Genomic DNA, 25,139 nt, shown 5'->3' with positions numbered 1-25,139 from the left:
ATGTTCACCTTCCACCGGTGATATCTCAGAAAAGCCAACACGATGTCCGTGTGAGACTTGGCTAGCTGGAAAGTCGACGCCTGAATTAAGATGTCGTCTAGATAAGGTGCCACTGCTATGCCCCACGGTCTTAGAACTGCCAAAAGGGATCCTAGCACCTTTGTGAAAATTCTGGGAGCCGTGGCCAACCCGAAGGGAAGGGCCACAAACTGGTAATGCCTGTCCAGAAACGCGAATCTGAGGAATTGATGATGATCTCTGTGAATAGGGATGTGTAGATACGCATCCTTTAAGTCCACGGTAGTCATATATTGACGCTCCTGGATCAGATGTAGAATAGTCCGAATAGTCTCCATCTTGAATGATGGTACTCTGAGGAACTTGCTTAGAATTTTGAGATCCAAGATTGGTCTGAAAGTTCCCTCTTTTTTGGGAACCACAAACAAGTTTGAGTAAAACCCTAGCCCTTGTTCCGCTTTTGGAACTGGCGGATCACTCCCATGGTATGTAGGTCTTCTACACAGCGTAAGAACGCCTCTCTCTTTGTCTGGTTTGCAGACAATGGAGAAATGTGAAATCTCCCCCTTGGGGGGGAGTCTTTGAAGTCCAGAAGATATCCCTGGGACACAATTTCTAAAGCCCAGGAATCATGGACATCTCTTGCCCAAGCCTGAGCGAAGAGAGAGAGAGTCTGCCCCCTACTAGATCCAGTCCCGGATCGGGGGCTACCCCTTCATGCTGTCTTAGAGACAGCTGCAGGCTTCTTGGCCTGTTTACCCTTGTTCCAAGATAGAAAGAATAAGAGGGCGCTAAAGCTAAGATCCCACCACACTTAGTCAAAAATAATATAAACAACAGAAGGCAAATTAATAACTTTACTTCACAAAATTTAAAATACAATTTATATAGCAATTGGAAATATAGACGAGAATTGATATGTAAAAAGGGACGTCTCCCTTAATAAAAATAAAAATGAATTGGAATACCACCTTTAAAAAGATAAAAAATATATACTGGAGCTTAATAAATTATGTTCATATATTCGATGAGCGTTAGTTATCCAGCGTGATTGGCTACACTTTAGTGAGTAGCTACACTTTTGAAACAATGTTCCTTATATGGGCTGATCAAGGAAAAAACGTGTTACTGTCCATCAAATGGTTATAACATAGAGAAATTGTATTGTTATTCCTTGTGTGACTCCCTATGATGTGGTCCAAATAGTCATAATACACACCTTAGGGTAAAGATGATTGATACGATCTTATTAGACTCACACTGTCCGATATATGTCCAGGTAAGCGGTATCCTCCAATGCAATACTGCTCTGTTTACTTGCGTGGGCTGAACCCGGTCAGCGTGTATGGAAACTGCTTGTCACTCCGATTTCTTGTGTGCTTGGTTTTCGATTCCAAAGGCAAAAGGTGAAATCCGCAGGCCCGCACTTAGCGTGGAACACGCACGGGTTGGATATTCTTGAACTAGGTACCTAGATAAGAGATAAAATAAAGTCCTTTGCAGGGAACAACTGGAAATCAACCTTGAACCTAGTTCAAGAATATCCAACCCGCGCGTGTTCCACGCTAAGTGCGGGCCTGCGGATTTCACCTTTTGCCTTTGGAATCGAAAACCAAGCACACAAGAAATCGGAGTGACAAGCAGTTTCCATACACGCTGACCGGGTTCAGCCCACGCAAGTAAACAGAGCAGTATTGCATTGGAGGATACCGCTTACCTGGACATATATCGGACAGTGTGAGTCTAATAAGATCGTATCAATCATCTTTACCCTAAGGTGTGTATTATGACTATTTGGACCACATCATAGGGAGTCACACAAGGAATAACAATACAATTTCTCTATGTTATAACCATTTGATGGACAGTAACACGTTTTTTCCTTGATCAGCCCATATAAGGAACATTGTTTCAAAAGTGTAGCTACTCACTAAAGTGTAGCCAATCACGCTGGATAACTAACGCTCATCGAATATATGAACATAATTTATTAAGCTCCAGTATATATTTTTTATCTTTTTAAAGGTGGTATTCCAATTCATTTTTATTTTTATTAAGGGAGACGTCCCTTTTTACATATCAATTCTCGTCTATATTTCCAATTGCTATATAAATTGTATTTTAAATTTTGTGAAGTAAAGTTATTAATTTGCCTTCTGTTGTTTATATTATTTTTGACTAAGTGTGGTGGGATCTTAGCTTTAGCGCCCTCTTATTCTTTCTATCTTGTTCTACTTGTGACAATCCTGGGGGGACTGTCTTAGAGTGGCCTAGGTCTACTTTAGCTATTAGCGCTATATTTTTGCACTCACCTTACCCTTGTTCCAAGCCTGGTTAGGTCTCCAGACTGACTTGGATTGTGCAAAATTCCCCTCTTGCTTTGCAGCAGGGGAAGCTGAAGCGGGACCACCCTTGAAGTTCCGAAAGGAACGAAAATGATTTTGTTTGGTCCTCAATTTATTTGCTTTATCCTGAGGGAGGGCATGGCCTTTCCCTCCAGTGATGTCTGAAATAATCTCTTTCAGTTCAGGCTCGAATAGGGTCTTTCCTTTGAAAGGGATGATCAAAAGTTTAGATTTTGATGATACATCAGCAGACCAGGACTTAAGCCATAACGCCCTGCGTGCTAAAATGGCAAAACCTGAATTCTTTGCCACTAATTTAGACAGTTGAAAAGCGACATCTGTAATGAAAGAATTAGCCAACTTAAGGGACTTAATTCTATCCATAATATCATCTAATGGAGTCTCCATCTGAAGAGCCTCTTCTAGAGCCTCGAACCAGAAAGCAGCTGCAGTAGTTACAGGAACAATGCACGCAATAGGTTGGAGAAGAAAACCTTGTTGAACAAAAATTTTCTTCAGGAGACCCTCTAATTCTTTATCCATAGGATCTTTGAAAGCACAACTGTCTTCGATAGGTATAGTTGTACGCTTAGCAAGAGTAGAAATAGCTCCCTCCACCTTAGGAACCGTCTGCCACAAGTCCCGCATGGTGTCAGATATGGGAAACATTTTCTTAAAAACAGGAGGGGGAGCGAACGGAATACCTGGTTTATCCCACTCCTTAGTAACAATATTCACAATCCTCTTAGGGACTGGAAAAACATCAGTGTAAACAGGAACCTCTAAGTATTTGTCCATTTTACACAATTTCTCTGGAACCACTATAGGGTCACAATCATCTAGAGTCGCTAATACCTCCCTGAGCAATAAGCAGAGGTGTTCAAGCTTAAATTTAAAGGCCGTCATATCAGAATCTGTCTGAGGGAGCATCTTTCCTAAATCAGAAATTTTTCCCTCAGATAACAAATCCCTTACCCCTACTTCAGAACATTGTGAGGGTATATCGGATACGGCTACTAAAGTGTCAGACGGCTCAGCATTTGTTCTTAACCCAGAGCTGTCACGCTTTCCTTGTAAATCAGGCAGTTTAGAGAAAACCTCTGTGAGGGTTTTATTCATAACTGTGGCCATGTCTTGTAACGTAAATGAATTAGACGCACTAGAGGTACTTGGCGTCACTTGTGCGGGCGTTACTGGTTGTGACACTTGGGGAGAGCTAGATGTCAAACACACATTTCCTTTTGTCTGAGAATCATCTATTGCTATATTTTTAAGTGCTAAAATATCCTCTTTATAATTTATAGACATATCAGTGCAAGTGGGACACATTCTAAGAGGGGGTTCCACAATGGCTTCTAAACACATTGAACAAGGATTTTCCTTGATGTCAAACATGTTAAACAGGCTAGTAATGAGACAAGCAAGCTTGGAAAACACTTTAATCAAAGCAAATAATGCTTAGAAGAAAACAGTACTGTGCCTTTAAGAGAAAAAAAGATGCACAAACTCTGCAAAACAGTGTAAAAAAGCAGTAAACTTTACAAAGTTTTTACAGTAGCATCATAAAGCCTTAGTAAGATTGCACAGCTAGACAAATAAACGATTAACCCCTTAATGTAAAAACCGGATTGACAAAACGTCAAAAACCGGTAAAAAACGTTCAGCACCTTGCCACAGCTCTGCTGTGGCGCCTACCTGCCCTTTAGGAAAGATTTGTGTGGGGAAAAACTTCTTTTAAGCCCTCAAACACGGCAGGACCCTCTGGAGAAGCAGCTGGATGTCTCCGAGTAAAAGAAACTGTGCAACTGAGGCGCGAAAATAGGCCCCTCCCACCTCACTCAATGTTATGGGGCCTAAAAGAAACACACCAGAGTGTTTCTAAACTATCCATGTGGGTTAATAACCCTTAAATAAGCCACAATGACCCCTTAAAGTCCCTCAAAAAACGTTATGTTTGCAATGAAAAAACGTTTTTTCCTAACAGTGTCACCAGGAACTAATGAGCCCTTTATGCAAGCTGGGATTCCTACTAAGTGTCTGAATACAGCTTACCCTTCCCTCATGGGGATATTGCCAGCCTTTTCTAGAATTATCACAGTCTGTCTAGAAAAAAATAGACTGAACATACCTCAATGCAGCTTAGCATGTAAACCGTTCCCCCAACTGAAGTTTTCCTGTACTCTTCAGCCCTTGTGAGAACAGCAGTGGATCTTAGTTACAAAGTGCTAAGATCATCATCCTCCTTGCAGAAATCTTCATCCCTTTTCTGCCAGAGAGTAAATAGTACACACCGGTACCATTTAAAATAACAAACTTTTGCTTGAGAAAATAAAAACTAACATTTTTGTCACCACACTCACTTTACCCTTCCTAGCAGTTAAGCAGGCAAAGAGAATGACTGAGGGGGGGGGGGGCTGGAGCTAAGGGAGGAGCTATATAGACAGCTCTGCTGTGGGTGCTCTCTTTGCCACTTCCTGTTAGGAAGGAGAATATCCCCACAAGTATGGATGAATCCGTGGACTCGATACATCTTACAAGAGAAATAACAATTTCTGTATGTGAAGAACATTGGAATGTGAAATATTAATAACTCCTGCCGGGTATAGCGCTGTGGGTTTAATATGGTGTTGGGCTAGCACGCAAGCGATAAGTGTTAATTTTTTTTTTAAAGTGTGCTACATTGAAGTCTGTAGGGAGAATAAGCTAATGTGGTTGTAAGTCCTTTAGGCAGTGCGCATTGGGTTTCGCTTGCAAATTTTTACTTTCAACTTGAAATACAAGCACTAACCCGTGCACAAAAAAATGTTACTTCTGGTGGTGTTAGTGCTAGAACAAAAGCACTAAATAGCTCGAAATAAGCCTTCCAGTGGGGGGATGGAGAGAGAGATCCTAGCCCTTTTTAAAAGGATGTTCTTGTATTAGATTTAAATATAATGATCTCTTATATGCTGCTCCCCTGAGTACAATGTCCCTTTAAGTAGTTTTTTTTCAAATACAAATAAGCTACAAAGGTTAAAGAGGATGATAATAACACTTACTTTAAAATCTAGATATCGGCTTATTACACTTAGGGTGACATAATCAAGAGCAGACAAACCAGGCAGATTTTCAAAACCTTAAATTAAACAAAAAAGAAAAAAAAAATCATTAGAATGAAAAAGATTATAAAAAGCTCAAATAGAGATGATAATTTATTTGTGATGTATATACGATTAATTTGTTATAGGAAGATAGAAAAGGAAGTTATATTATTATGTATGTTTTAACATGATTTCTAAACAACAGTTAATTAAATAACAAATGTAACATAACTATGTAGCTGTGTAACACTGAAGTACAATAAAACAATCCAGATATAAAAAAAGCAAAAATGCTTAAAGTGATTGTAAACTTTAACAAATTAAAGCCCAGTATCAAATAATAATCTTAAAAACAGGGGCACTTTAATTCATTAAAGTTTACAAAGATGCTTATTTTTTAAAAATACTTACCTTTGCGTTATGGTAAACATAATGCCAATCCTCCGCCTGCAGCTCCTGCTTTCTTTAGCAGATCGATGAAGAATCCGGCTTCCTCCAATCGTTGTGTGCCCCCTTTGGCGTCCAGCGCGTGGGGCAAAGCAAGATTGGAGGAAGTCGGATTTGTTATCAATCTGCTAAAGAAAGCAGGAGCTGTGGTGGAGGATCGGAGTTATGTTTAATATAACGCAAAGGTAAATATTTAAAAAAATAAGTATCTTTGTAAACTTTAATGAATTAAAGTGCCCCTGCTTTTCAAAGTATTTTTGATACTGGCCTTTAATTCATTAAAAATTACAATCACTTTAATCTCTTCAGTGCTGAGCCATTTTACACCCCTGTGCTAGAACTCATTTTACCTAGAACGTTTTTTTTCTGAGAATTACCCACACAAATCATATATTATGTTTTTTCAGCAAGCATGTCAAAAAAATAACTTTAGTTTGCAGAAAAATTATGATAGGAGATAATGCTACCATATGAAATGCAAATAAAATGTAAATTTTATATGGCATATATGGTAAGTAACAGCACGGGAGTCATTATTTCCTAAATATTTCAAACACGCATTTTATTATATACAACATCAGTTCAGCATCCAAAAAAACACCAAAATTTAGTATTTTATAACTATATAGCTCAATTAAAATCAAAGGGACATGATACCCAAATGTTTTCTTTCATGATTCAGATAGATCATATAATTTTAAAGTACTTTACAATTTTCTTGTAATATTACATTTTCTTTGTTCTCTTGGTATCATTTATTAAAGGAGCAGCAATGTATTACTGGGAGCTAGCTGAATACATCAAGTAAGACAATTCCAAGAGGCATAAATGTGCAGCCACCAATCAGCAACTAATTTCCAGTAATGATTTGCTGCTCCTGAGCCAACCTAGGTAATTCCGGTATTTTCAATATATGACAGCAAGCGAATGAAGCAAATTAGATAAAAGAAGTCAATTGGAAAGTTGTTTAAAATCGAATGTTCTATGTGAATCATAAAAGATAGTGGGTTTCATATCACTGTAATGGATCTCCATTAAAGGGACATTTTCTTTCATGATTTAGGAGGAATGTACAATTTTAAACAACTTTCCAGTTTACTTCTATTATCAAATTTGCTTCATTCTCTTGGTATTATTTATTGAAGGAGCAACAATGCACTACTGGTTTCTAACTGAACACATGGGTGAGCCAATGACAATTGCTATATATATATGCAGGCACCAATCAGCAGCTAGAACCTAGGTTCTTTGCTGCTCCTGAGCAAAGGATAACAAAGAAAAGGAAGCAAATTAAATAATAGAAGTAAATTGGAAATTTGTTTAAAATTGTATGCTAAAATGTCAAAAATATTTTATCTCTCATGGTAAATTTCCATAGTAAGACTTGTCTATTGAGAATCCGTTGTCAGAAGAGTAATAGTGCAATACTAACAGGGAGCATGAGAGGGAGTTAAATGTTTATAATAAAGATGAATTTAGAAATAACATAATTTATGTAAGAACTTACCTGATGAATTAATTTCTTTCATATTGGCAAGAGTCCATGAACTAGTGATGTATGGGATATACATTCCTACCAGGAAGGGCAAAGTTTCCCAAACCTTCAAAATGCCTATAAACCCCCCCCCCCCACACACACACCTACAATTCAGTTTAACGAATAGCCAAGTAGTGGGGTGATAAAATAAGGAGTAAAAAAGCATACAAAAAGAGGAACTGGAAAAATAATTGTGCTTTTATACAAAAATCATAACCACCAAAAAAAGGGTGGGCCTCATGGACTCTTGCCAATATGAAAGAAATAAATGTATCAGGTAAGTTCTTACATAAATTATGTTTTCTTTCATGTAATTGGCAAGAGTCCATGAGCTAGTGATGTTTGATGGGATAGAAATACCCAAGATGTGGAAGTCCACAGAAGAGTCACTAGAGAGGGAGGGATAAAATAAAAACAGCTATTTCCGCTGAAAAAATGAAATACACAAAAAAATAATTCTCATAAATTTCAAGAAAAAATCATAAGCAAAAAAATTCAAACTGAGACAGCTGCCTGAAGAACTTTTCTACCAAAGACTGCTTCAGAAGAAGCAAATACATCAAAATGGTAAAATTTTGTAAATGTATGCAAAGAAGACCAAGTTGCTGCTTTGCAAATCTGATCAACCGAAGCTTCATTCTTAAAAGCCCAAGAAGTGGCGACTGATCTAGTAGAATGAGCTGTAATTCTCTGAGGCAGGAAGACTGTCCCGCCTCCAAATAAGCCTTGTAAATCAAAAGCTTTAACCAAGATGCCAAAGAAATGGCAGAGGCTTTCTGACCTTTCCTAGGACCAGAACAAAACAACAAATAGACTAGAAGTCTTCCTGAAAGTAGCTTCGACATAATATTTCAAAGCCCTTACAACATCCAAAAAATTTAAAGATCTTTCAAGAGTATTCTTAGGATTAGGACACAAGGAAGGAGCAACAATTTCCCTACTAATGTTGTTAGAATTCACAACCTTAGGAAAAAACTTTAAACAAAGTCCGCAAAACAGCCTTATCCTGATGGAAAATCAGAAAGGGAGACTCACAAGAGAGAGCAGACAATTCAGAAACTCTTCTAGCTGAAGAGATAGCCAAAAGAAACAACACTTTCAAGAAAGTAGTTTAATATCCAAAGAATGCATAGGCTCAGAAGGAGGAACCTGCAAAGCCTTCAAAACCAAATTAACACTTTAAGGAGGAGAGATTGATTTAATAACAGGCTTGATACGAACCAAAGCCTGAACAAAAAACAGTGAATATCAGGTTTAGCAATCTTTCTATGAAATAAAACATAAAGAGCAGAGATTTGTCCCTTCAAAGTACTTGTAGACAAACCTTTATCCAAACCACCCAGAGGAAACTGTAAAATTCTAGGAATTCTAAAAGAATGCTAAGAGAATTTATGAGAAAAACACCATGAAATATAGGTTTTCCAAACCCATTAATAAATCTTCCTTGAAACAGACTTACGAGCCTGTAGCATAGTATTAATCACTGAGTCAGAGAAACCTCTATGACTAAGCACTAAGCGTTCAATTTCCATACCTTCAAATTTAGCGATTTGAGATCATTATGGAAAAAAACGGCCCTTGAGACAGAAGGTCTGGCCTTAAAGTAAGTGGCCAAGGTTGGCAACTGGACATCCGGACAAGATCCGCATACCAAAACCGGTGAGGCCATGCTGGTGCTATCAGAAACACACCCTTGGAAGAAGAACTAGAGGCGGAAAAATGTAAGCAGGTTGGTATAACCAAGGAACTGCTAACGCATCCACTATCTCCGCCAGAGGATGCCTGGACCTGGAAAGGTACCTGGGAAGCTTCTTGTTTAGATGGGAAGCCATCAGATCTATTTCGGGAAGACCCCACATCTGTACAATCTGACAAAATCCATCTGGATGGAGAGACCACTCCCCTGGATGTAAAGACTGACGACTGAGATAATCAGCTTCCCAATTGTCTACACCTAGGATATGTATCGCAGAAATTAGACAGGAGTTGAATTCCGCCCAGGAAAGTATAAGAGATAGTTCTTTCATCACTAAAGGACTGCAAGTCCCACCCTGATGATTGACATATGCCACAGTTGTGATATTGTCTGTCTGAAAATGAATAAATGATTCTCTCTTTAATAGAGGCCAAGTCTGAAGAGCCCTGAAAATAGCAAGGAATTCTAAAATATTGATTGGTTACCTCACCTCTTGAGGATTCCAAACCCCTTGTGCTGTCAGAGACCCCCATACAGCTCCCCAACCTGTGAGACTTGCATCTGTTGAAATCACAGTCCAGGAAGGACGAACAAAAGAGGCCCTTTGAATAATCTGATGATGGTCCAACCACCAGGACAGATAGAGATGAATGTTGGGATTTAAGTATATCAATTGTGATATTCGAATATAATCCCTGCACCGTTGATTCAGCATGCAAAGCTGCAGAGGTCTCATATGAAAACGAGCAAAGAGGATCACACCTTCATGGAGTCTTGGGGGCTGGCTTTGGTTTCTTAGAAGGCTTGGATTTATTCCAACTCGAAGATGGCTGTCTATTGGAGCCAGAGTCCTTAGGGGAAGGAGTGGTTTTCTGTTCTCTATTCCGACGAAAGGAACGAAACCGATTAGAAGCTTTAGATTTACCCTTAGATTTTTTATCTTGGGGCAAAAAAACCTGCATTCTCCCAGTAATAGTGGAAATGATAGAATCCAACTGGGGACCAAACAAATTATTACCCTGGAATGATAGAGATAGTAACCTAGATTTAGATACCATGTCAACACTCCATGATTTGAGCCATAAAGCTCTTCTAGCTAAAATAGCCAAAGACATAGATTTAACATCAATCTTGATGATATCAAAAATAGCATCACAGATAAAATGATTTGCATGATGAAGCAAATGAACAATGATATGCAAATCAGAATCTTTTTACCCATGTGCTAAGCTGTCCAACCAAAAAGTTGATGCAGCCGCAACATCAGTAATAGAAATGGCAGGTCTGAGAATATAGTCAGAATGTAAATAAGCTTTCCTTAGATAAGATTCAATTTTCCTATCTAAAGGAACATTAAAAGAGGTACTATCTTCCATAGGAATAGTAGTACACTTAGCAAGAGTAGAAATAGCCCCATCAACCTTAGGGACTTTTCCCCAAAACTCTAACCTAGCTACTGGCAAAGGATACAACTTTTTAAACCTTGAAGAAGGAACAAAAGAAGTACCAAGCTTAGACCATTCCTTAGCAATCACATCAGAAATAGCATCAGGAACATGAAAAACCTCAGGAGTAATCACAGGAGGTTTATAGACAGAATTTAAATGTTTACTGGATTTATTATCAAGAGGCCCAGATTTCTCAATATTCAAAGTTATCAACACTTCTTTTAACAAAGAACAAATATACTCAACCTTAAAAAGATAAGAAGATTTATCAGTGTCAATGTCTGAAGTAAGATCTTCTGAATCAAAGAGATCCTCATCAGAGGTGGATATATCAGTATGTTGTCAGTCATTACAAATTTCATCAGTATTATGAGAAGATTTAAAAGACCTTTTACGTTTATTTGAAGGCGGTATAGTAGCCATAGCCTTCTTAATCACAGCAGCAATATAATTTTTCATATCAAAAGGGATATCATGTACTTTAGATGTTGAAGGAACAACAGATACTGTACTAGCACTAATAAAAACCTTTTCTGCATGAAAAAGTTTATCATGACAACTGTTACATACTACAGCTGGAGATATAATCTGCACTAGCTTAAAACAGATACACTTAGCTTTGGTAGAACTGTGTTCATGCAGCATGGTTCCTACAGCAGCTTTTGAGACAGGATCAGATTGAGACATCTTGTAAAATGTAAAAAACAAAAACAAAATTTAAACAGAAATAACATAATTTATGTAAGAACTTACCTGATAAATTCATTTCTTTCATATTAGCAAGAGTCCATGAGCTAGTGACGTATGGGATATACATTCCTACCAGGAGGGGCAAAGTTTCCCAAACCTCAAAATGCCTATAAATACACCCCTCACCACACCCACAATTCAGTTTAACGAATAGTCAAGAAGTGGGGGGATAAAAAAGTGCAAAAGCATATAAAATAAGGAATTGGAATAATTGTGCTTTATACAAAAATCATAACCACCACAAAAAAAGGGCGGGCCTCATGGACTCTTGCTAATATGAAAGAAATGAATTTATCAGGTAAGTTCTTACATAAATTATGTTTTCTTTCATGTAATTAGCAAGAGTCCATGAGCTAGTGACGTATGGGATAATGATTACCCAAGATGTGGATCTTTCCACACAAGAGTCACTAGAGAGGGAGGGATAAAATAAAGACAGCCAATTCCTGCTGAAAATAATCCACACCCAAAATAAAGTTTAATGAAAAACATAAGCAGAAGATTCAAACTGAAACCGCTGCCTGAAGTACTTTTCTACCAAAAACTGCTTCAGAAGAAGAAAATACATCAAAATGGTAGAATTTAGTAAAAGTATGCAAAGAGGACCAAGTTGCTGCTTTGCAAATCTGATCAATCGAAGCTTCATTCCTAAACGCCCAGGAAGTAGAAACTGACCTAGTAGAATGAGCTGTAATCCTCTGAGGCGGAGTTTTACCCGACTCAACATAGGCAAGATGAATTAAAGATTTCAACCAAGATGCCAAAGAAATGGCAGAAGCTTTCTGGCCTTTTCTAGAACCGGAAAAGATAACAAATAGACTAGAAGTCTTACGGAAAGACTTAGTAGCTTCAACATAATATTTCAAAGCTCTAACAACATCCAAAGAATGCAATGATTTCTCCTTAGAATTCTTAGGATTAGGACATAATGAAGGAACCACAATTTCTCTACTAATGTTGTTGGAATTCACAACTTTAGGTAAAAAATCAAAAGAAGTTCGCAACACCGCCTTATCCTGATGAAAAATCAGAAAAGGAGACTCACAAGAAAGAGCAGATAATTCAGAAACTCTTCTGGCAGAAGAGATTGCCAAAAGGAACAAAACTTTCCAAGAAAGTAATTTAATGTCCAATGAATGCATAGGTTCAAACGGAGGAGCTTGAAGGGCCCCCAGAACCAAATTCAAGCTCCAAGGAGGAGAAATTGACTTAATGACAGGTTTTATACGAACCAAAGCTTGTACAAAACAATGAATATCAGGAAGAATAGCAATCTTTCTGTGAAAAAGAACAGAAAGAGCAGAGATTTGACCTTTCAAGGAACTTGCGGACAAACCCTTATCTAAACCATCCTGAAGAAACTGTAAAATTCTCGGTATTCTAAAAGAATGCCAAGAAAAATGATTAGAAAGACACCAAGAAATATAAGTCTTCCAGACTCTATAATATATCTCTCTAGATACAGATTTACGCGCCTGTAACATAGTATTAATCACAGAGTCAGAGAAACCTCTTTGACCAAGAATCAAGCGTTCAATCCCCATACCTTTAAATTTAAGGATTTCAGATCCTGATGGAAAAAAGGACCTTGCGACAGAAGGTCTGGTCTTAACGGAAGAGTCCACGGTTGGCAAGAGGCCATCCGGACCAGATCCGCATACCAAAACCTGTGAGGCCATGCCGGAGCTACCAGCAGAACAAACGAGCATTCCTTCAGAATCTTGGAGATTACTCTTGGAAGAAGAACTAGAGGCGGAAAGATATAGGCAGGATGATACTTCCAAGGAAGTGATAATGCATCCACTGCCTCCGCCTGAGGATCCCGGGATCTGGACAGATACCTGGGAAGTTTCTTGTTTAGATGAGACGCCATCAGTCTCAATCTATTTCTGGAAGTTCCCACATTTGAACAATCTGAAGAAATACCTCTGGGTGAAGAGACCATTCGCCCGGATGCAACGTTTGGCGACTGAGATAATCCGCTTCCCAATTGTCTATACCTGGGATATGAACCGCAGAGATTAGACAGGAGCTGGATTCCGCCCAAACCAGAATTCGAGATACTTCTTTCATAGCCAGAGGACTGTGAGTCCCTCCTTGATGATTGATGTATGCCACAGTTGTGACATTGTCTGTCTGAAAACAAATGAACGATTCTCTCTTCAGAAGAGGCCAAAACTGAAGAGCTCTGAAAATTGCACAGAGTTCCAAAATATTGATCGGTAATCTCACCTCCTGAGATTCCCAAACTCCTTGTGCCGTCAGAGATCCCCACACAGCTCCCCAACCCGTGAGACTTGCATCTGTTGAAATTACAGTCCAGGTCGGAAGCACAAAAGAAGCCCCCTGAATTAAACGATGGTGATCTGTCCACCACGTTAGAGAGTGTCGTACAATCGGTTTTAAAGATATTATTTGAGATATCTTTGTGTAATCCTTGCACCATTGATTCAGCATACAGAGCTGAAGAGGTCGCATGTGAAAACGAGCAAAGGGGATCGCGTCCGATGCAGCAGTCATAAGACCTAGAATTTCCATGCATAAGGCTACCGAAGGGAATGATTGTGACTGAAGGTTTCGACAAGCTGAAATCAATTTTAGACGTCTCTTGTCTGTTAAAGACAGAGTCATGGACACTGAATCTATCTGGAAACCCAGAAAGGTCACCCTTGTCTGAGGAATCAATGAACTTTTTGGTAAACTGATCCTCCAACCATGATCTTGAAGAAACAACACAAGTCGATTCGTATGAGATTCTGCTAAATGTAAAGACTGAGCAAGTACCAAGATATCGTCCAAATAAGGAAATACCACAATACCCTGTTCTCTGATTACAGACAGAAGGACACCGAGAACCTTTGTAAAAATTCTTGGAGCTGTAGCTAGGCCAAATGGCAGAGCCACAAACTGGTAATGCTTGTCCAGAAAAGAGAATCTCAGGAACTGATAATGATCTGGATGAATCGGAATATGCAGATATGCATCCTGTAAATCTATTGTGGACATATAATGCCCTTGCTGAACAAAAGGCAAGATAGTCCTTACAGTTACCATTTTGAACGTAGGTATTCTTACATAACGATTCAATATTTTTAGATCCAGAACTGGTCTGAAGGAATTCTCCTTCTTTGGTACAATGAAGAGATTTGAATAAAACCCCATCCCCTGTTCCGGAACTGGAACTGGCATAATTACTCCAGCCAACTCTAGATCTGAAACACAATTCAGAAATGCTTGAGCTTTCACTGGATTTACTGGGACACAGGAAAGAAAAAATCTCTTTGCAGGAGGTCTCATCTTGAAACCAATTCTGTACCCTTCTGAAACAATGTTCTGAATCCAAAGATTGTGAACAGAATTGAACCAAATTTCTTTGAAAAAACGTAACCTGCCCCCTACCAGCTGAGCTGGAATGAGGGCCGCACCTTCATGTGGACTTAGAAGCAGGCTTTGCCTTTCTAGCAGACTTGGATTTATTCCAGACTGGAGATGGTTTCCAAACTGAAACTGCTCCTGAGGATGAAGGATCAGGCTTTTGTTCTTTGTTGAAACGAAAGGAACGAAAACGATTATTAGCCCTGTTTTTACCCTTAGATTTTTTATCCTGTGGTAAAAAAGTTCCTTTCCCACCAGTAACAGTTGAGATAATAGAATCCAACTGAGAACCAAATAATTTGTTACCCTGGAAAGAAATGGAAAGTAGAGTTGATTTAGAAGCCATATCAGCATTCCAAGTCTTAAGCCATAAAGCTCTTCTAGCTAAAATAGCTAGAGACATAAACCTGACATCAACTCTAATAATATCAAAAATGGCATCACAGATAAAATTATTAGCATGCTGAAGAAGAATAATAATATTATGAGAATCATGATCTGTTACTTGTTGCGCTAAAGTTTCCAACCAAAAAGTTGAAGCTGCAGCAACATCAGCCAATGATATAGCAGGTCTAAGAAGATTACCTGAACACAGATAAGCTTTTCTTAGAAAGGATTCAATTTTCCTATCTAAAGGATCCTTAAACGAAGTACCATCTGACGTAGGAATAGTAGTACGTTTAGCAAGGGTAGAAATAGCCCCATCAACTCTAGGGATTTTGTCCCAAAATTCTAATCTGTCAGACGGCACAGGATATAATTGCTTAAAACGTTTAGAAGGAGTAAATGAATTACCCAATTTATCCCATTCTTTGGAAATTACTTCAGAAATAGCATTAGGAACAGGAAAAACTTCTGGAATAACCACAGGAGATTTAAATACCTTATCTAAACGTTTAGAATTAGTATCAAGAGGACCAGAATCCTCTATTTCTAAAGCAATTAGTACTTCTTTAAGTAAAGAACGAATAAATTCCATTTTAAATAAATATGAAGATTTATCAGCATCAATCTCTGAGACAGAATCCTCTGAACCAGAAGAATCATCAGAATCAGAATGATGATGTTCATTTAAAAATTCATCTGTAGGGAGAGAAGTTTTAAAAGATTTTTTATGTTTACTAGAAGGAGAAATAACAGACATAGCCTTCTTGATGGATTCAGAAACAAAATCTCTTATGTTATCAGGAACATTCTGCACCTTAGATGTTGAAGGAACTGCAACAGGCAATGGTACTTTACTAAAGGAAATATTATCTGCATTAACAAGTTTGTCATGACAATTAAAACAAACAACAGCCGGAGGAATAGCTACCAAAAGTTTACAGCAGATACACTTAGCTTTGGTAGGTCCAGCACTAGACAGCGATTTTCCTGAAGTATCTTCTGACTCAGATGCAACGTGAGACATCTTGCAATATGTAAGAGAAAAAACAACATATAAAGCAAAATTGATCAAATTCCTTAAATGACAGTTTCAGGAATGGGAAAAAATGCCAAAGAACAAGCTTCTAGCAACCAGAAGCAATGAAAAATGAGACTTAAATAATGTGGAGACAAAAGCGACGCCCATATTTTTTTTTTAGCGCCAAATAAGACGCCCACATTATTTGGCGCCTAAATGCTTTTGGCGCCAAAAATGACGCCACTTCCGGAACGCCGACATTTTTGGCGCAAAATAACGTCAAAAAATGACGCAACTTCCGGCGACACGTATGACGCCGGAAACGGAAAAGATTTTTTTTTGCGCCAAAAAAGTCAGCGCCAAGAATGACGCAATAAAATGAAGCATTTTCAGCCCCCGCAAGCCTAACAGCCCACAGGGAAAAAAGAGGCAAATTTTTGAAGGTAAGAAAAAATGATTAATTCAAATGCATTATCCCAAATATGAAACTGACTGTCTGAAAATAAGGAATGTTGAACATTCTGAGTCAAGGCAAATAAATGTTTGAATACATATATTTAGAACTTTATAAACAAAGTGCCCAACCATAGCTTAGAGTGTCACAGAAAATAAGATTTACTTACCCCAGGACACTCATCTACATGTTTGTAGAAAGCCAAACCAGTACTGAAACGAGAATCAGCAGAGGTAATGGTATATAAATAAGAGTATATCGTCGATCTGAAAAGGGAGGTAAGAGATGAATCTCTACGACCGATAACAGAGAACCTATGAAATAGACCCCGTAGAAGGAGATCATTGCATTCAAATAGGCAATACTCTCCTCACATCCCTCTGACATTCACTGCACGCTGAGAGGAAAACCGGGCCCCAACTTGCTGCGGAGCGCATATCAACGTAGAATCTAGCACAAACTTACTTCACCACCTCCACGGGAGGCAAAGTTTGTAAAACTGAATTGTGGGTGTGGTGAGGGGTGTATTTATAGGCATTTTGAGGTTTGGGAAACTTTGCCCCTCCTGGTAGGAATGTATATCCCATACGTCACTAGCTCATGGACTCTTGCTAATTACATGAAAGAAATCTTATTTCCACATATAGCAGTTTCAGGAATGGGAAAGAATGCAAATGCTAAAATTGACAAAAAAAGCAAATAGCATAGCCCTCTGAGCATAAAGAAGGCAAGGAGCATATAGGAAGTGGGGAAATATAAAACTAAACAAAAATTTGCCGCCAAGTAGGACGCACGACGCAAAAGGAAGTTGAATTTTTTTTTGGCACCAACAAACATCCGGAAACGACGCAACTCCTGTCATAACAAACACAATTACGCGCCAAACAACCTGTCGTCAACTAAGACGCAGGAAATTACGAACTTGCGTTAATACAGATGCACATTTGCGACAAAAAATTATCGCGCCAAGAATAACGCAATATATAACATTTGTAAAACAAAGTTTGTAAAACTGAATTGTGGGTGTGGTGAGGGGTGTATCTATAGGCATTTTGAGGTTTGCGAAACTTTGCCCCTCCTGGTAGGATTGTATATCCCATACGTCACTAGCTCATGGACTCTTGCCAATTACATGAAAGAAATAACATTTTTGTGTTATTGCTTTTATTTCCCCTTGTATTATGAATGATGACAATCAGCTTTCATTCTACACAAATTAGTACTTTTACATTGAGGATATTTGCTATTAATCAATAACAACTTCTTTCATTTTTGATACCATTACTCCTAAAATGCATAAATGTCAAAATGTTATATATGCTTACCAAGTTTAGAAAACACAGAATAGACTTTGGCACGATTGTTTTCAGCCACTTCTATGATGGCAATGCTGGAACAGTTAGCAGGCAAAGGGGTTACTCCTTGTTCTTCCTGGAATTGTCCAACTAATGGTTTCTTTGCATCTAATTATTTGTGTTAGAGAAAGCAACTGGTATGAATCATTTTTGTAGCAAATAGCAATTCATTGTTATACATATCTGAGTAACAAAGGCATAACAATGCACCCTATAAGGAAATAAGTATGCATTTTCCACATTAAGAATGCAGCCTTAAAGGGACATGAAACCCAAAATGTTTATTTCATGATTTAGGTAGAACATACAATTTAAACTGTCCAGCTTACTTCTATTATCAAATTTGCTTCATTCTCTTGGTATCATTTGTTGAAGGAGCAGCAATGCACTACTGGTTTCTAATTGAACACATGGGTGAGCCAATGACATTCAGTATTTATACAGTATATGCAGCCACCAATCAGCAGCTAGAACCTAGGTTATTTGCTGCTCCTGAGCTTTCTTAGATAACCTTTCAGCAAAGGATAACAAGAGAAGGAAGCAAAACAAATAATAGAAGTAAATTGGAAAATTGTATGTTCTATCTGAATTATAAATGTCTAATTATGACTTTACTGTCCCTTTAATCATTCGGAAAATAAAATTAAATGTAGATATTGGTCTTAAAGGGATACTAAACACAATTTTTTTCTTTCATGATTATGACAGAGCATGCAATTTTCATGAACTTTCTAATTTACTCCTATTATCATTTTTTCTTTGTTCTCTTGCTATCCTTATTTTAAAAAGTAGAAATGTAAGCTAAGGAGCCGGGCCATTTTTGGTTCAGCACCCTGGCTGGCGCTTCCTGATTGGTAGCTACATTTAGCCTCCAATAAGCAAGTGCAACCCAGGTTCTGAACCAAAAATGGTCCGGCTCTAATGCAAACATTGCTGCTTTTCAAATAAAGATACCAAGAGAAGGAAGAAAATGAATAGGAGTAAATTAGAAAGTTGCTTAAAAATGCATGCTCTATCTGAATCATGAAAGTTTAATTTTGACTTTAGTGTCCCTTTAACTTGTTCACAGTGTAATTTATTTTGGATACTTTTACAAACGGCTAAAACATTAATAGGTGTCTATGTTTATAATCAGTGTGAAGTTTCTTAGAGCTAACTTCAAGAAAAATACTTAAACAATTGAAAAACAACTAATAAAATAAAATAATTGCTCTTACTAATAAAATACGACAGTATTAATAACTAAACTAATTGATCATATTACTAGAATGTGTACGCACCAATAATACGTCCATATTCATCTCTTCTAACACCAAGTTCCTTCTCTTCTTGAAGCCACAGCTCTATCAGAAGTTTAGCCGCTGTCTCATTCTTCTTCCCGCGCCAGGTATTAATATGAGGAATCGTTTTAGGATTATCACAAAATTCAACCAATATTCCAAGCACTAGATTGTTCATGCTCTTTAGATTAAGCTTTTGGGACGAAAACGTTTATTTTAAATGTGTTAAAATACATATATTTTAGCAATAGCTCATTTTTACTGTTATTGTATTCTAAAGTACTTAAATGGACATGCAAGTCAAAACTTTTATGATTTAGAGAGTACCATTTTTATTTCTATAATTAAATGTGCTTCTTTCTCTTGACATTCTTTGTATGAGCTTTCCATGACAGCATATGTAGTTAGGCTCAGGCACATGCACGCGTCTTGAGTACTATATAACATTGTTACAGGTACCCAACAAAACAATATCAGGAGACAGATAACTGATGGGGTTTGGATGGTAAAACTGTGTTTCATTAGAGCACTGTTTATAGAAATCCCCTACAGATTCAAATACTTGGTAAAAGCAATCATCACTTTTAAAGAGATTGTCCAATGAGATCCTACTTTAAAAAGCCTTTTTTTTTTTAGATAGCACCATTTTTTGTGGACTACCTATCACAATTGTAGCAGTCTGAGATTGGTCCTTTATATATATATATATATATACGCTCTCCGTATTCAGCATTGCACCAGCAGCTCACGATTCCTGTCCGCCTCATCAGAGCAAGCGGACAGGGTTATGGAGCAGCGGTCTTTAGACACAGGGCCTCAAGCTCCATTCGGAGCTTGATAGGCCCCTATGACTCAAGGTCTACACAGTGCATAGTTGTCAAATCATCTAACATTCAGCTGTTGCTTTAAATCAGTTCCACAATGTAGCATTGCCAGCAATATGCCTGGGCTTTGTAGCATAATAATTTACCGTTTGGATCATTCACTGGGCAATATAGAAACATAAGTACGTATTTAATTATACATAAAGCATTTCTCTCTGGACAGAAAAGCTTAGTGATAAGCACAATAATGTAACTGCATGGCTAAGTCAGCATCATAGTGTTAATGATATACTGAGCTAGAATTTAATAAAAACTGCTGCGTGTGCAAGAAAAAATATCATTTTCTTAAGTCTACTGCTTGTGCTGAGAAAAGAGTGCCTATGAGATAGATGCGGGGCCATTGATTATAAGGAAGCGTAACCTATTTACCTGATCTAAGCTGTTGAAATGAAATTATATAAATAATTACAGATAATGAAAGCTTGTTTTTACTACCAGCATTTGCTTACTGGTTAGGTAAAACGTTAGCATCTGGTCCCTGTGAAATAGTAGTATGGAGTTGGGTAGCTGTGTGGTCACATTTTAGCAAAATCAACTTTTGGTAAGATTAGGCAATGAAAATCATATATGTTCTGGGTTTCCATCTCATACCAGTTTGTTTTAAGGGGAACTTCTGCCATAGTAAGCCAAGTGAATAAGAAGTTTAAAGGGATATGAAACCCAATTTTTTTCTTTTTTATGATTCAGATAGAGCATGCACTTTTAAGCAACTTTCTAATTTACTCCTTTTATCAATTTTTCTTTGTTCTCTTGGTATTTTTATTTGAAAAAGCAGGAATGTAAGCTTAGGAGCCCATTTTTTGTTCAGCAACCCTTGTGGCGCTTGCTGATTGGTGGCTACATTTAGTGATATATCAGGTTGAAATAGTAATGTATCAGTATCTTAGAAAATATTGTACTTTCGGTTTAATGATTTCACTGTTTTGTTCATTTTATGTTTTTTTTGTATAATGTTAGACCTAGAAATACAACTTTTGATATTTTTGTATATTTCCACAAAAGTCTATACTAGTCTTATTTTTTTTTTAAAACATTTTTTTGTTTTGATAAAAACAAAATAAATTAAAAGTAGAAATGCCTTTTACTTACTCACTCACATTCTTAATCACATTTCTGTAATAAAAAAGTCATTTATGGCTAGAAAAAGAACTGTCCTGTCCATAAAGTTTTTTCTTAGTAATCATATCATCTAAAAAATAAAGATTAAGGTCTAGAATACAACTGAAGTGCAAAATTGATCTTTTGTGAGCGTGATATTTGCACTCCACTCAGTAATACCAGCGCACACAAATGTCCACTGGTATTACAAGGTTGCGTTTGCATTGCCTGGAAGCATTGTGCTCACGAGAGTGCACTTCCATAGGCTTCAATGGGAGCAAAGAACCTAGCGCAGCGCAGGGGTTAAGTCCCGCTGCGTTGGGCAGCAAATGTAAAAACATAATTTATGTAAGAACTTACCTGATAAAACAGAATTTATGCTTACCTGATAAATTACTTTCTCCAACGGTGTGTCCGGTCCACGGCGTCATCCTTACTTGAGGGATATTCTCTTCCCCAACAGGAAATGGCAAAGAGTCCCAGCAAAGCTGGTCACATGATCCCTCCTAGGCTCCGCCCACCCCAGTCATTCGACCGACGGACAGGAGGAAATATATATAGGAGAAACCATATGATACCGTGGTGACTGTAGTTAGAGAAAATAATTCATCAGACCTGATTAAAAAACCCGGGCGGGCCGTGGACCGGACACACCGTTGGAGAAAGTAATTTATCAGGTAAGCATAAATTCTGTTTTCTCCAACATTGGTGTGTCCGGTCCACGGCGTCATCCTTACTTGTGGGAACCAATACCAAAGCTTTAGGACACGGATGAAGGGAGGGAGCAAATCAGGTCACCTAAATGGAAGGCACCACGGCTTGCAAAACCTTTCTCCCAAAAATAGCCTCCGAAGAAGCAAAAGTATCAAATTTGTAAAATTTGGCAAAAGTGTGCAGTGAAGACCAAGTCGCTGCCTTACATATCTGGTCAACAGAAGCCTCGTTCTTGAAGGCCCATGTGGAAGCCACAGCCCTAGTGGAGTGAGCTGTGATTCTTTCAGGAGGCTGCCGTCCGGCAGTCTCATAAGCCAATCGGATAATGCTTTTAAGCCAAAAGGAAAGAGAGGTAGAAGTCGCTTTTTGACCTCTCCTTTTACCAGAATAAACAACAAACAAGGAAGATGTTTGTCTGAAATCTTTAGTAGCCTCTAAATAGAATTTTAGAGCACGGACTACGTCCAAATTGTGTAACAAACGTTCCTTCTTTGAAACTGGATTCGGACACAAAGAAGGTACAACTATCTCCTGGTTAATATTTTTGTTGGAAACAACTTTCGGAAGAAAACCAGGCTTAGTACGCAAAACCACCTTATCTGCATGGAACACCAGATAGGGCGGAGAACACTGCAGAGCAGATAACTCTGAAACTCTTCTAGCAGAAGAAATTGCAACCAAAAACAAAACTTTCCAAGATAGTAACTTAATATCTACGGAATGTAAGGGTTCAAACGGAACCCCTTGAAGAACTGAAAGAACTAGATTTAGACTCCAGGGAGGAGTCAAAGGTCTGTAAACAGGCTTGATCCTAACCAGAGCCTGAACAAATGCTTGAACATCTGGCACGGCTGCCAGTCTTTTGTGAAGTAAAACAGATAAAGCAGAGATCTGTCCCTTCAGAGAACTTGCAGATAATCCTTTCTCCAAACCTTCTTGTAGAAAGGATAGAATCTTAGGAATTTTTATCTTGTTCCATGGGAATCCTTTAGATTCACACCAACAGATATATTTTTCCATATTTTATGGTAAATTTTTCTAGTTACAGGCTTTCTAGCCTGAATCAGAGTATCTATTACAGAATCTGAAAACCCACGCTTTGATAAAATCAAGCGTTCAATCTCCAAGCCGTCAGTTGGAGGGAAACCAGATTCGGATGTTCGAATGGACCCTGAACAAGAAGGTCCTGTCTCAAAGGTAGCTTCCATGGTGGAGCCGATGACATATTCACCAGGTCTGCATACCAAGTCCTGCGTGGCCACGCAGGAGCTATCAAGATCACCGAGGCCCTCTCCTGATGGATCCTGGCTACCAGCCTGGGGATGAGAGAAAACGGTGGGAATACATAAGCTAGGTTGAAGGTCCAAGGTGCTACTAGTGCATCTACTAGAGTCGCCTTGGGATCCCTGGATCTGGACCCGTAGCAAGGAACCTTGAAGTTCTGACGAGACGCCATCAGATCCATGTCTGGAATGCCCCATAATTGAGTTATTTGGGCAAAGATTTCCGGATGGAGTTCCCACTCCCCCGGATGGAATGTCTGACGACTCAGAAAATCCGCTTCCCAATTTTCCACTCCTGGGATGTGGATCGCAGACAAGTGGCAGGAGTGATCCTCCGCCCATTGAATTATCTTGGTCACTTCTTTCATCGCCAGGGAACTCCTTGTTCCCCCCTGATGATTGATATATGCAACGGTCGTCATGTTGTCTGACTGAAACCTTATGAATTTGGCCTTTGCTAGTTGAGGCCAAGCTCTGAGAGCATTGAATATCGCTCTCAGTTCCAGAATGTTTATCGGGAGAAGAGACTCTTCCCGAGACCATAGACCCTGAGCTTTCAGCGATTCCCAGACCGCGCCCCAGCCCACTAGGCTGGCGTCGGTCGTGACAATGACCCACTCTGGTCTGCGGAAGCTCATTCCCTGTGACAGATTGTCCAGGGTCAGCCACCAACGGAGTGAATCTCTGGTCTTTTGATCTACTTGAATCGTCGGAGACAAGTCTGTATAATCCCCATTCCACTGTCTAAGCATGCACAGTTGTAATGGTCTTAGATGAATTCGTGCAAAAGGAACTATGTCCATTGTTGCAACCATCAATCCTATTACTTCCATGCACTGCGCTATGGAAGGACGAGGAACAGAATGAAGTACTTGACAAGAGCTTAGAAGTTTTGATTTTCTGACCTCTGTCAGAAAAATCCTCATTTCTAAGGAATCTATTATTGTTCCCAAGAAGGGAACTCTTGTTGACGGGGACAGAGAACTTTTTTCTTTGTTCACCTTCCATCCGTGAGATCTGAGAAAGGCTAGGACGATGTCCGTATGAGCCTTTGCTTTTGACAGGGACGACGCTTGAATCAGGATGTCGTCCAAGTAAGGTACTACTGCAATGCCCCTTGGTCTTAGAACCGCTAGAAGGGTCTTAACCATCTCCGTGGAGATGTTGCCTGTGCAACGGCAAAGAGAATGACTGGGGTGGGCGGAGCCTAGGAGGGATCATGTGACCAGCTTTGCTGGGACTCTTTGTCATTTCCTGTTGGGGAAGAGAATATCCCACAAGTAAGGATGACGCCGTGGACCGGACACACCAATGTTGGAGAAATTCATTTCTTTCATATTAGCAAGAGTCCATGAGCTAGTGACGTATGGGATATACATTCCTACCAGGAGGGGCAAAGTTTCCCAAACCTCAAAATGCCTATAAATACACCCCTCACCACACCCACAAATCAGTTTAACGCATAGCCAAGAAGTGGGGTGATAAGAAAAAAGTGCGAAAGCATAAAAAATAAGGAATTGGAATAATTGTGCTTTATACAAAAAAAAATCATAACCACCACAAAAAGGGTGGGCCTCATGGACTCTTGCTAATATGAAAGAAATTAATTTATCAGGTAAGTTCTTACATAAATTATGTTTTCTTTCATGTAATTAGCAAGAGTCCATGAGCTAGTGACGTATGGGATAATGACTACCCAAGATGTGGATCTTCCACGCAAGAGTCACTAGAGAGGGAGGGATAAAAGAATGACAGCCAATTCCGCTGAAAATAATCCACACCCAAAATAAAGTTTAAATCTTATAATGAAAAAAACTGAAATTATAAGCAGAAGAATCAAACTGAAACAGCTGCCTGAAGTACTTTATTACCAAAAACTGCTTCAGAAGAAGAAAACACATCAAAATGGTAGAATTTAGTAAAAGTATGCAAAGAAGACCAAGTTGCTGCTTTGCAAATCTGATCAACCG

At 38.7% G+C, this 25,139-nt stretch overlaps 1 protein-coding gene across 1 annotated transcript in view; it reads right to left on the bottom strand.

Moving 5' to 3' along the window:
- CFAP69 (cilia and flagella associated protein 69) overlaps positions 1-25,139 on the bottom strand; it is a 292,339-nt gene that overhangs the window by 54,458 nt on the left and 212,742 nt on the right. Inside the window, exons 17-19 of the mRNA XM_053715703.1 lie at positions 19,191-19,383; positions 17,881-18,018; positions 5,402-5,478 (exon numbers count right to left, since the gene is read on the bottom strand). Coding sequence (XP_053571678.1) covers positions 5,402-5,478; positions 17,881-18,018; positions 19,191-19,383 — 408 coding nt within the window. The remainder of the gene's footprint in view (positions 1-5,401; positions 5,479-17,880; positions 18,019-19,190; positions 19,384-25,139) is intronic.

This window comes from Bombina bombina, chromosome 5 (genome assembly GCF_027579735.1).
Source record: "Bombina bombina isolate aBomBom1 chromosome 5, aBomBom1.pri, whole genome shotgun sequence".
NCBI lineage: Eukaryota > Metazoa > Chordata > Amphibia > Anura > Bombinatoridae > Bombina > Bombina bombina.
The sequence above is the reverse complement of the archived record's forward strand: the minus strand, read 5'-3'. Positions and strand labels throughout refer to the sequence as shown.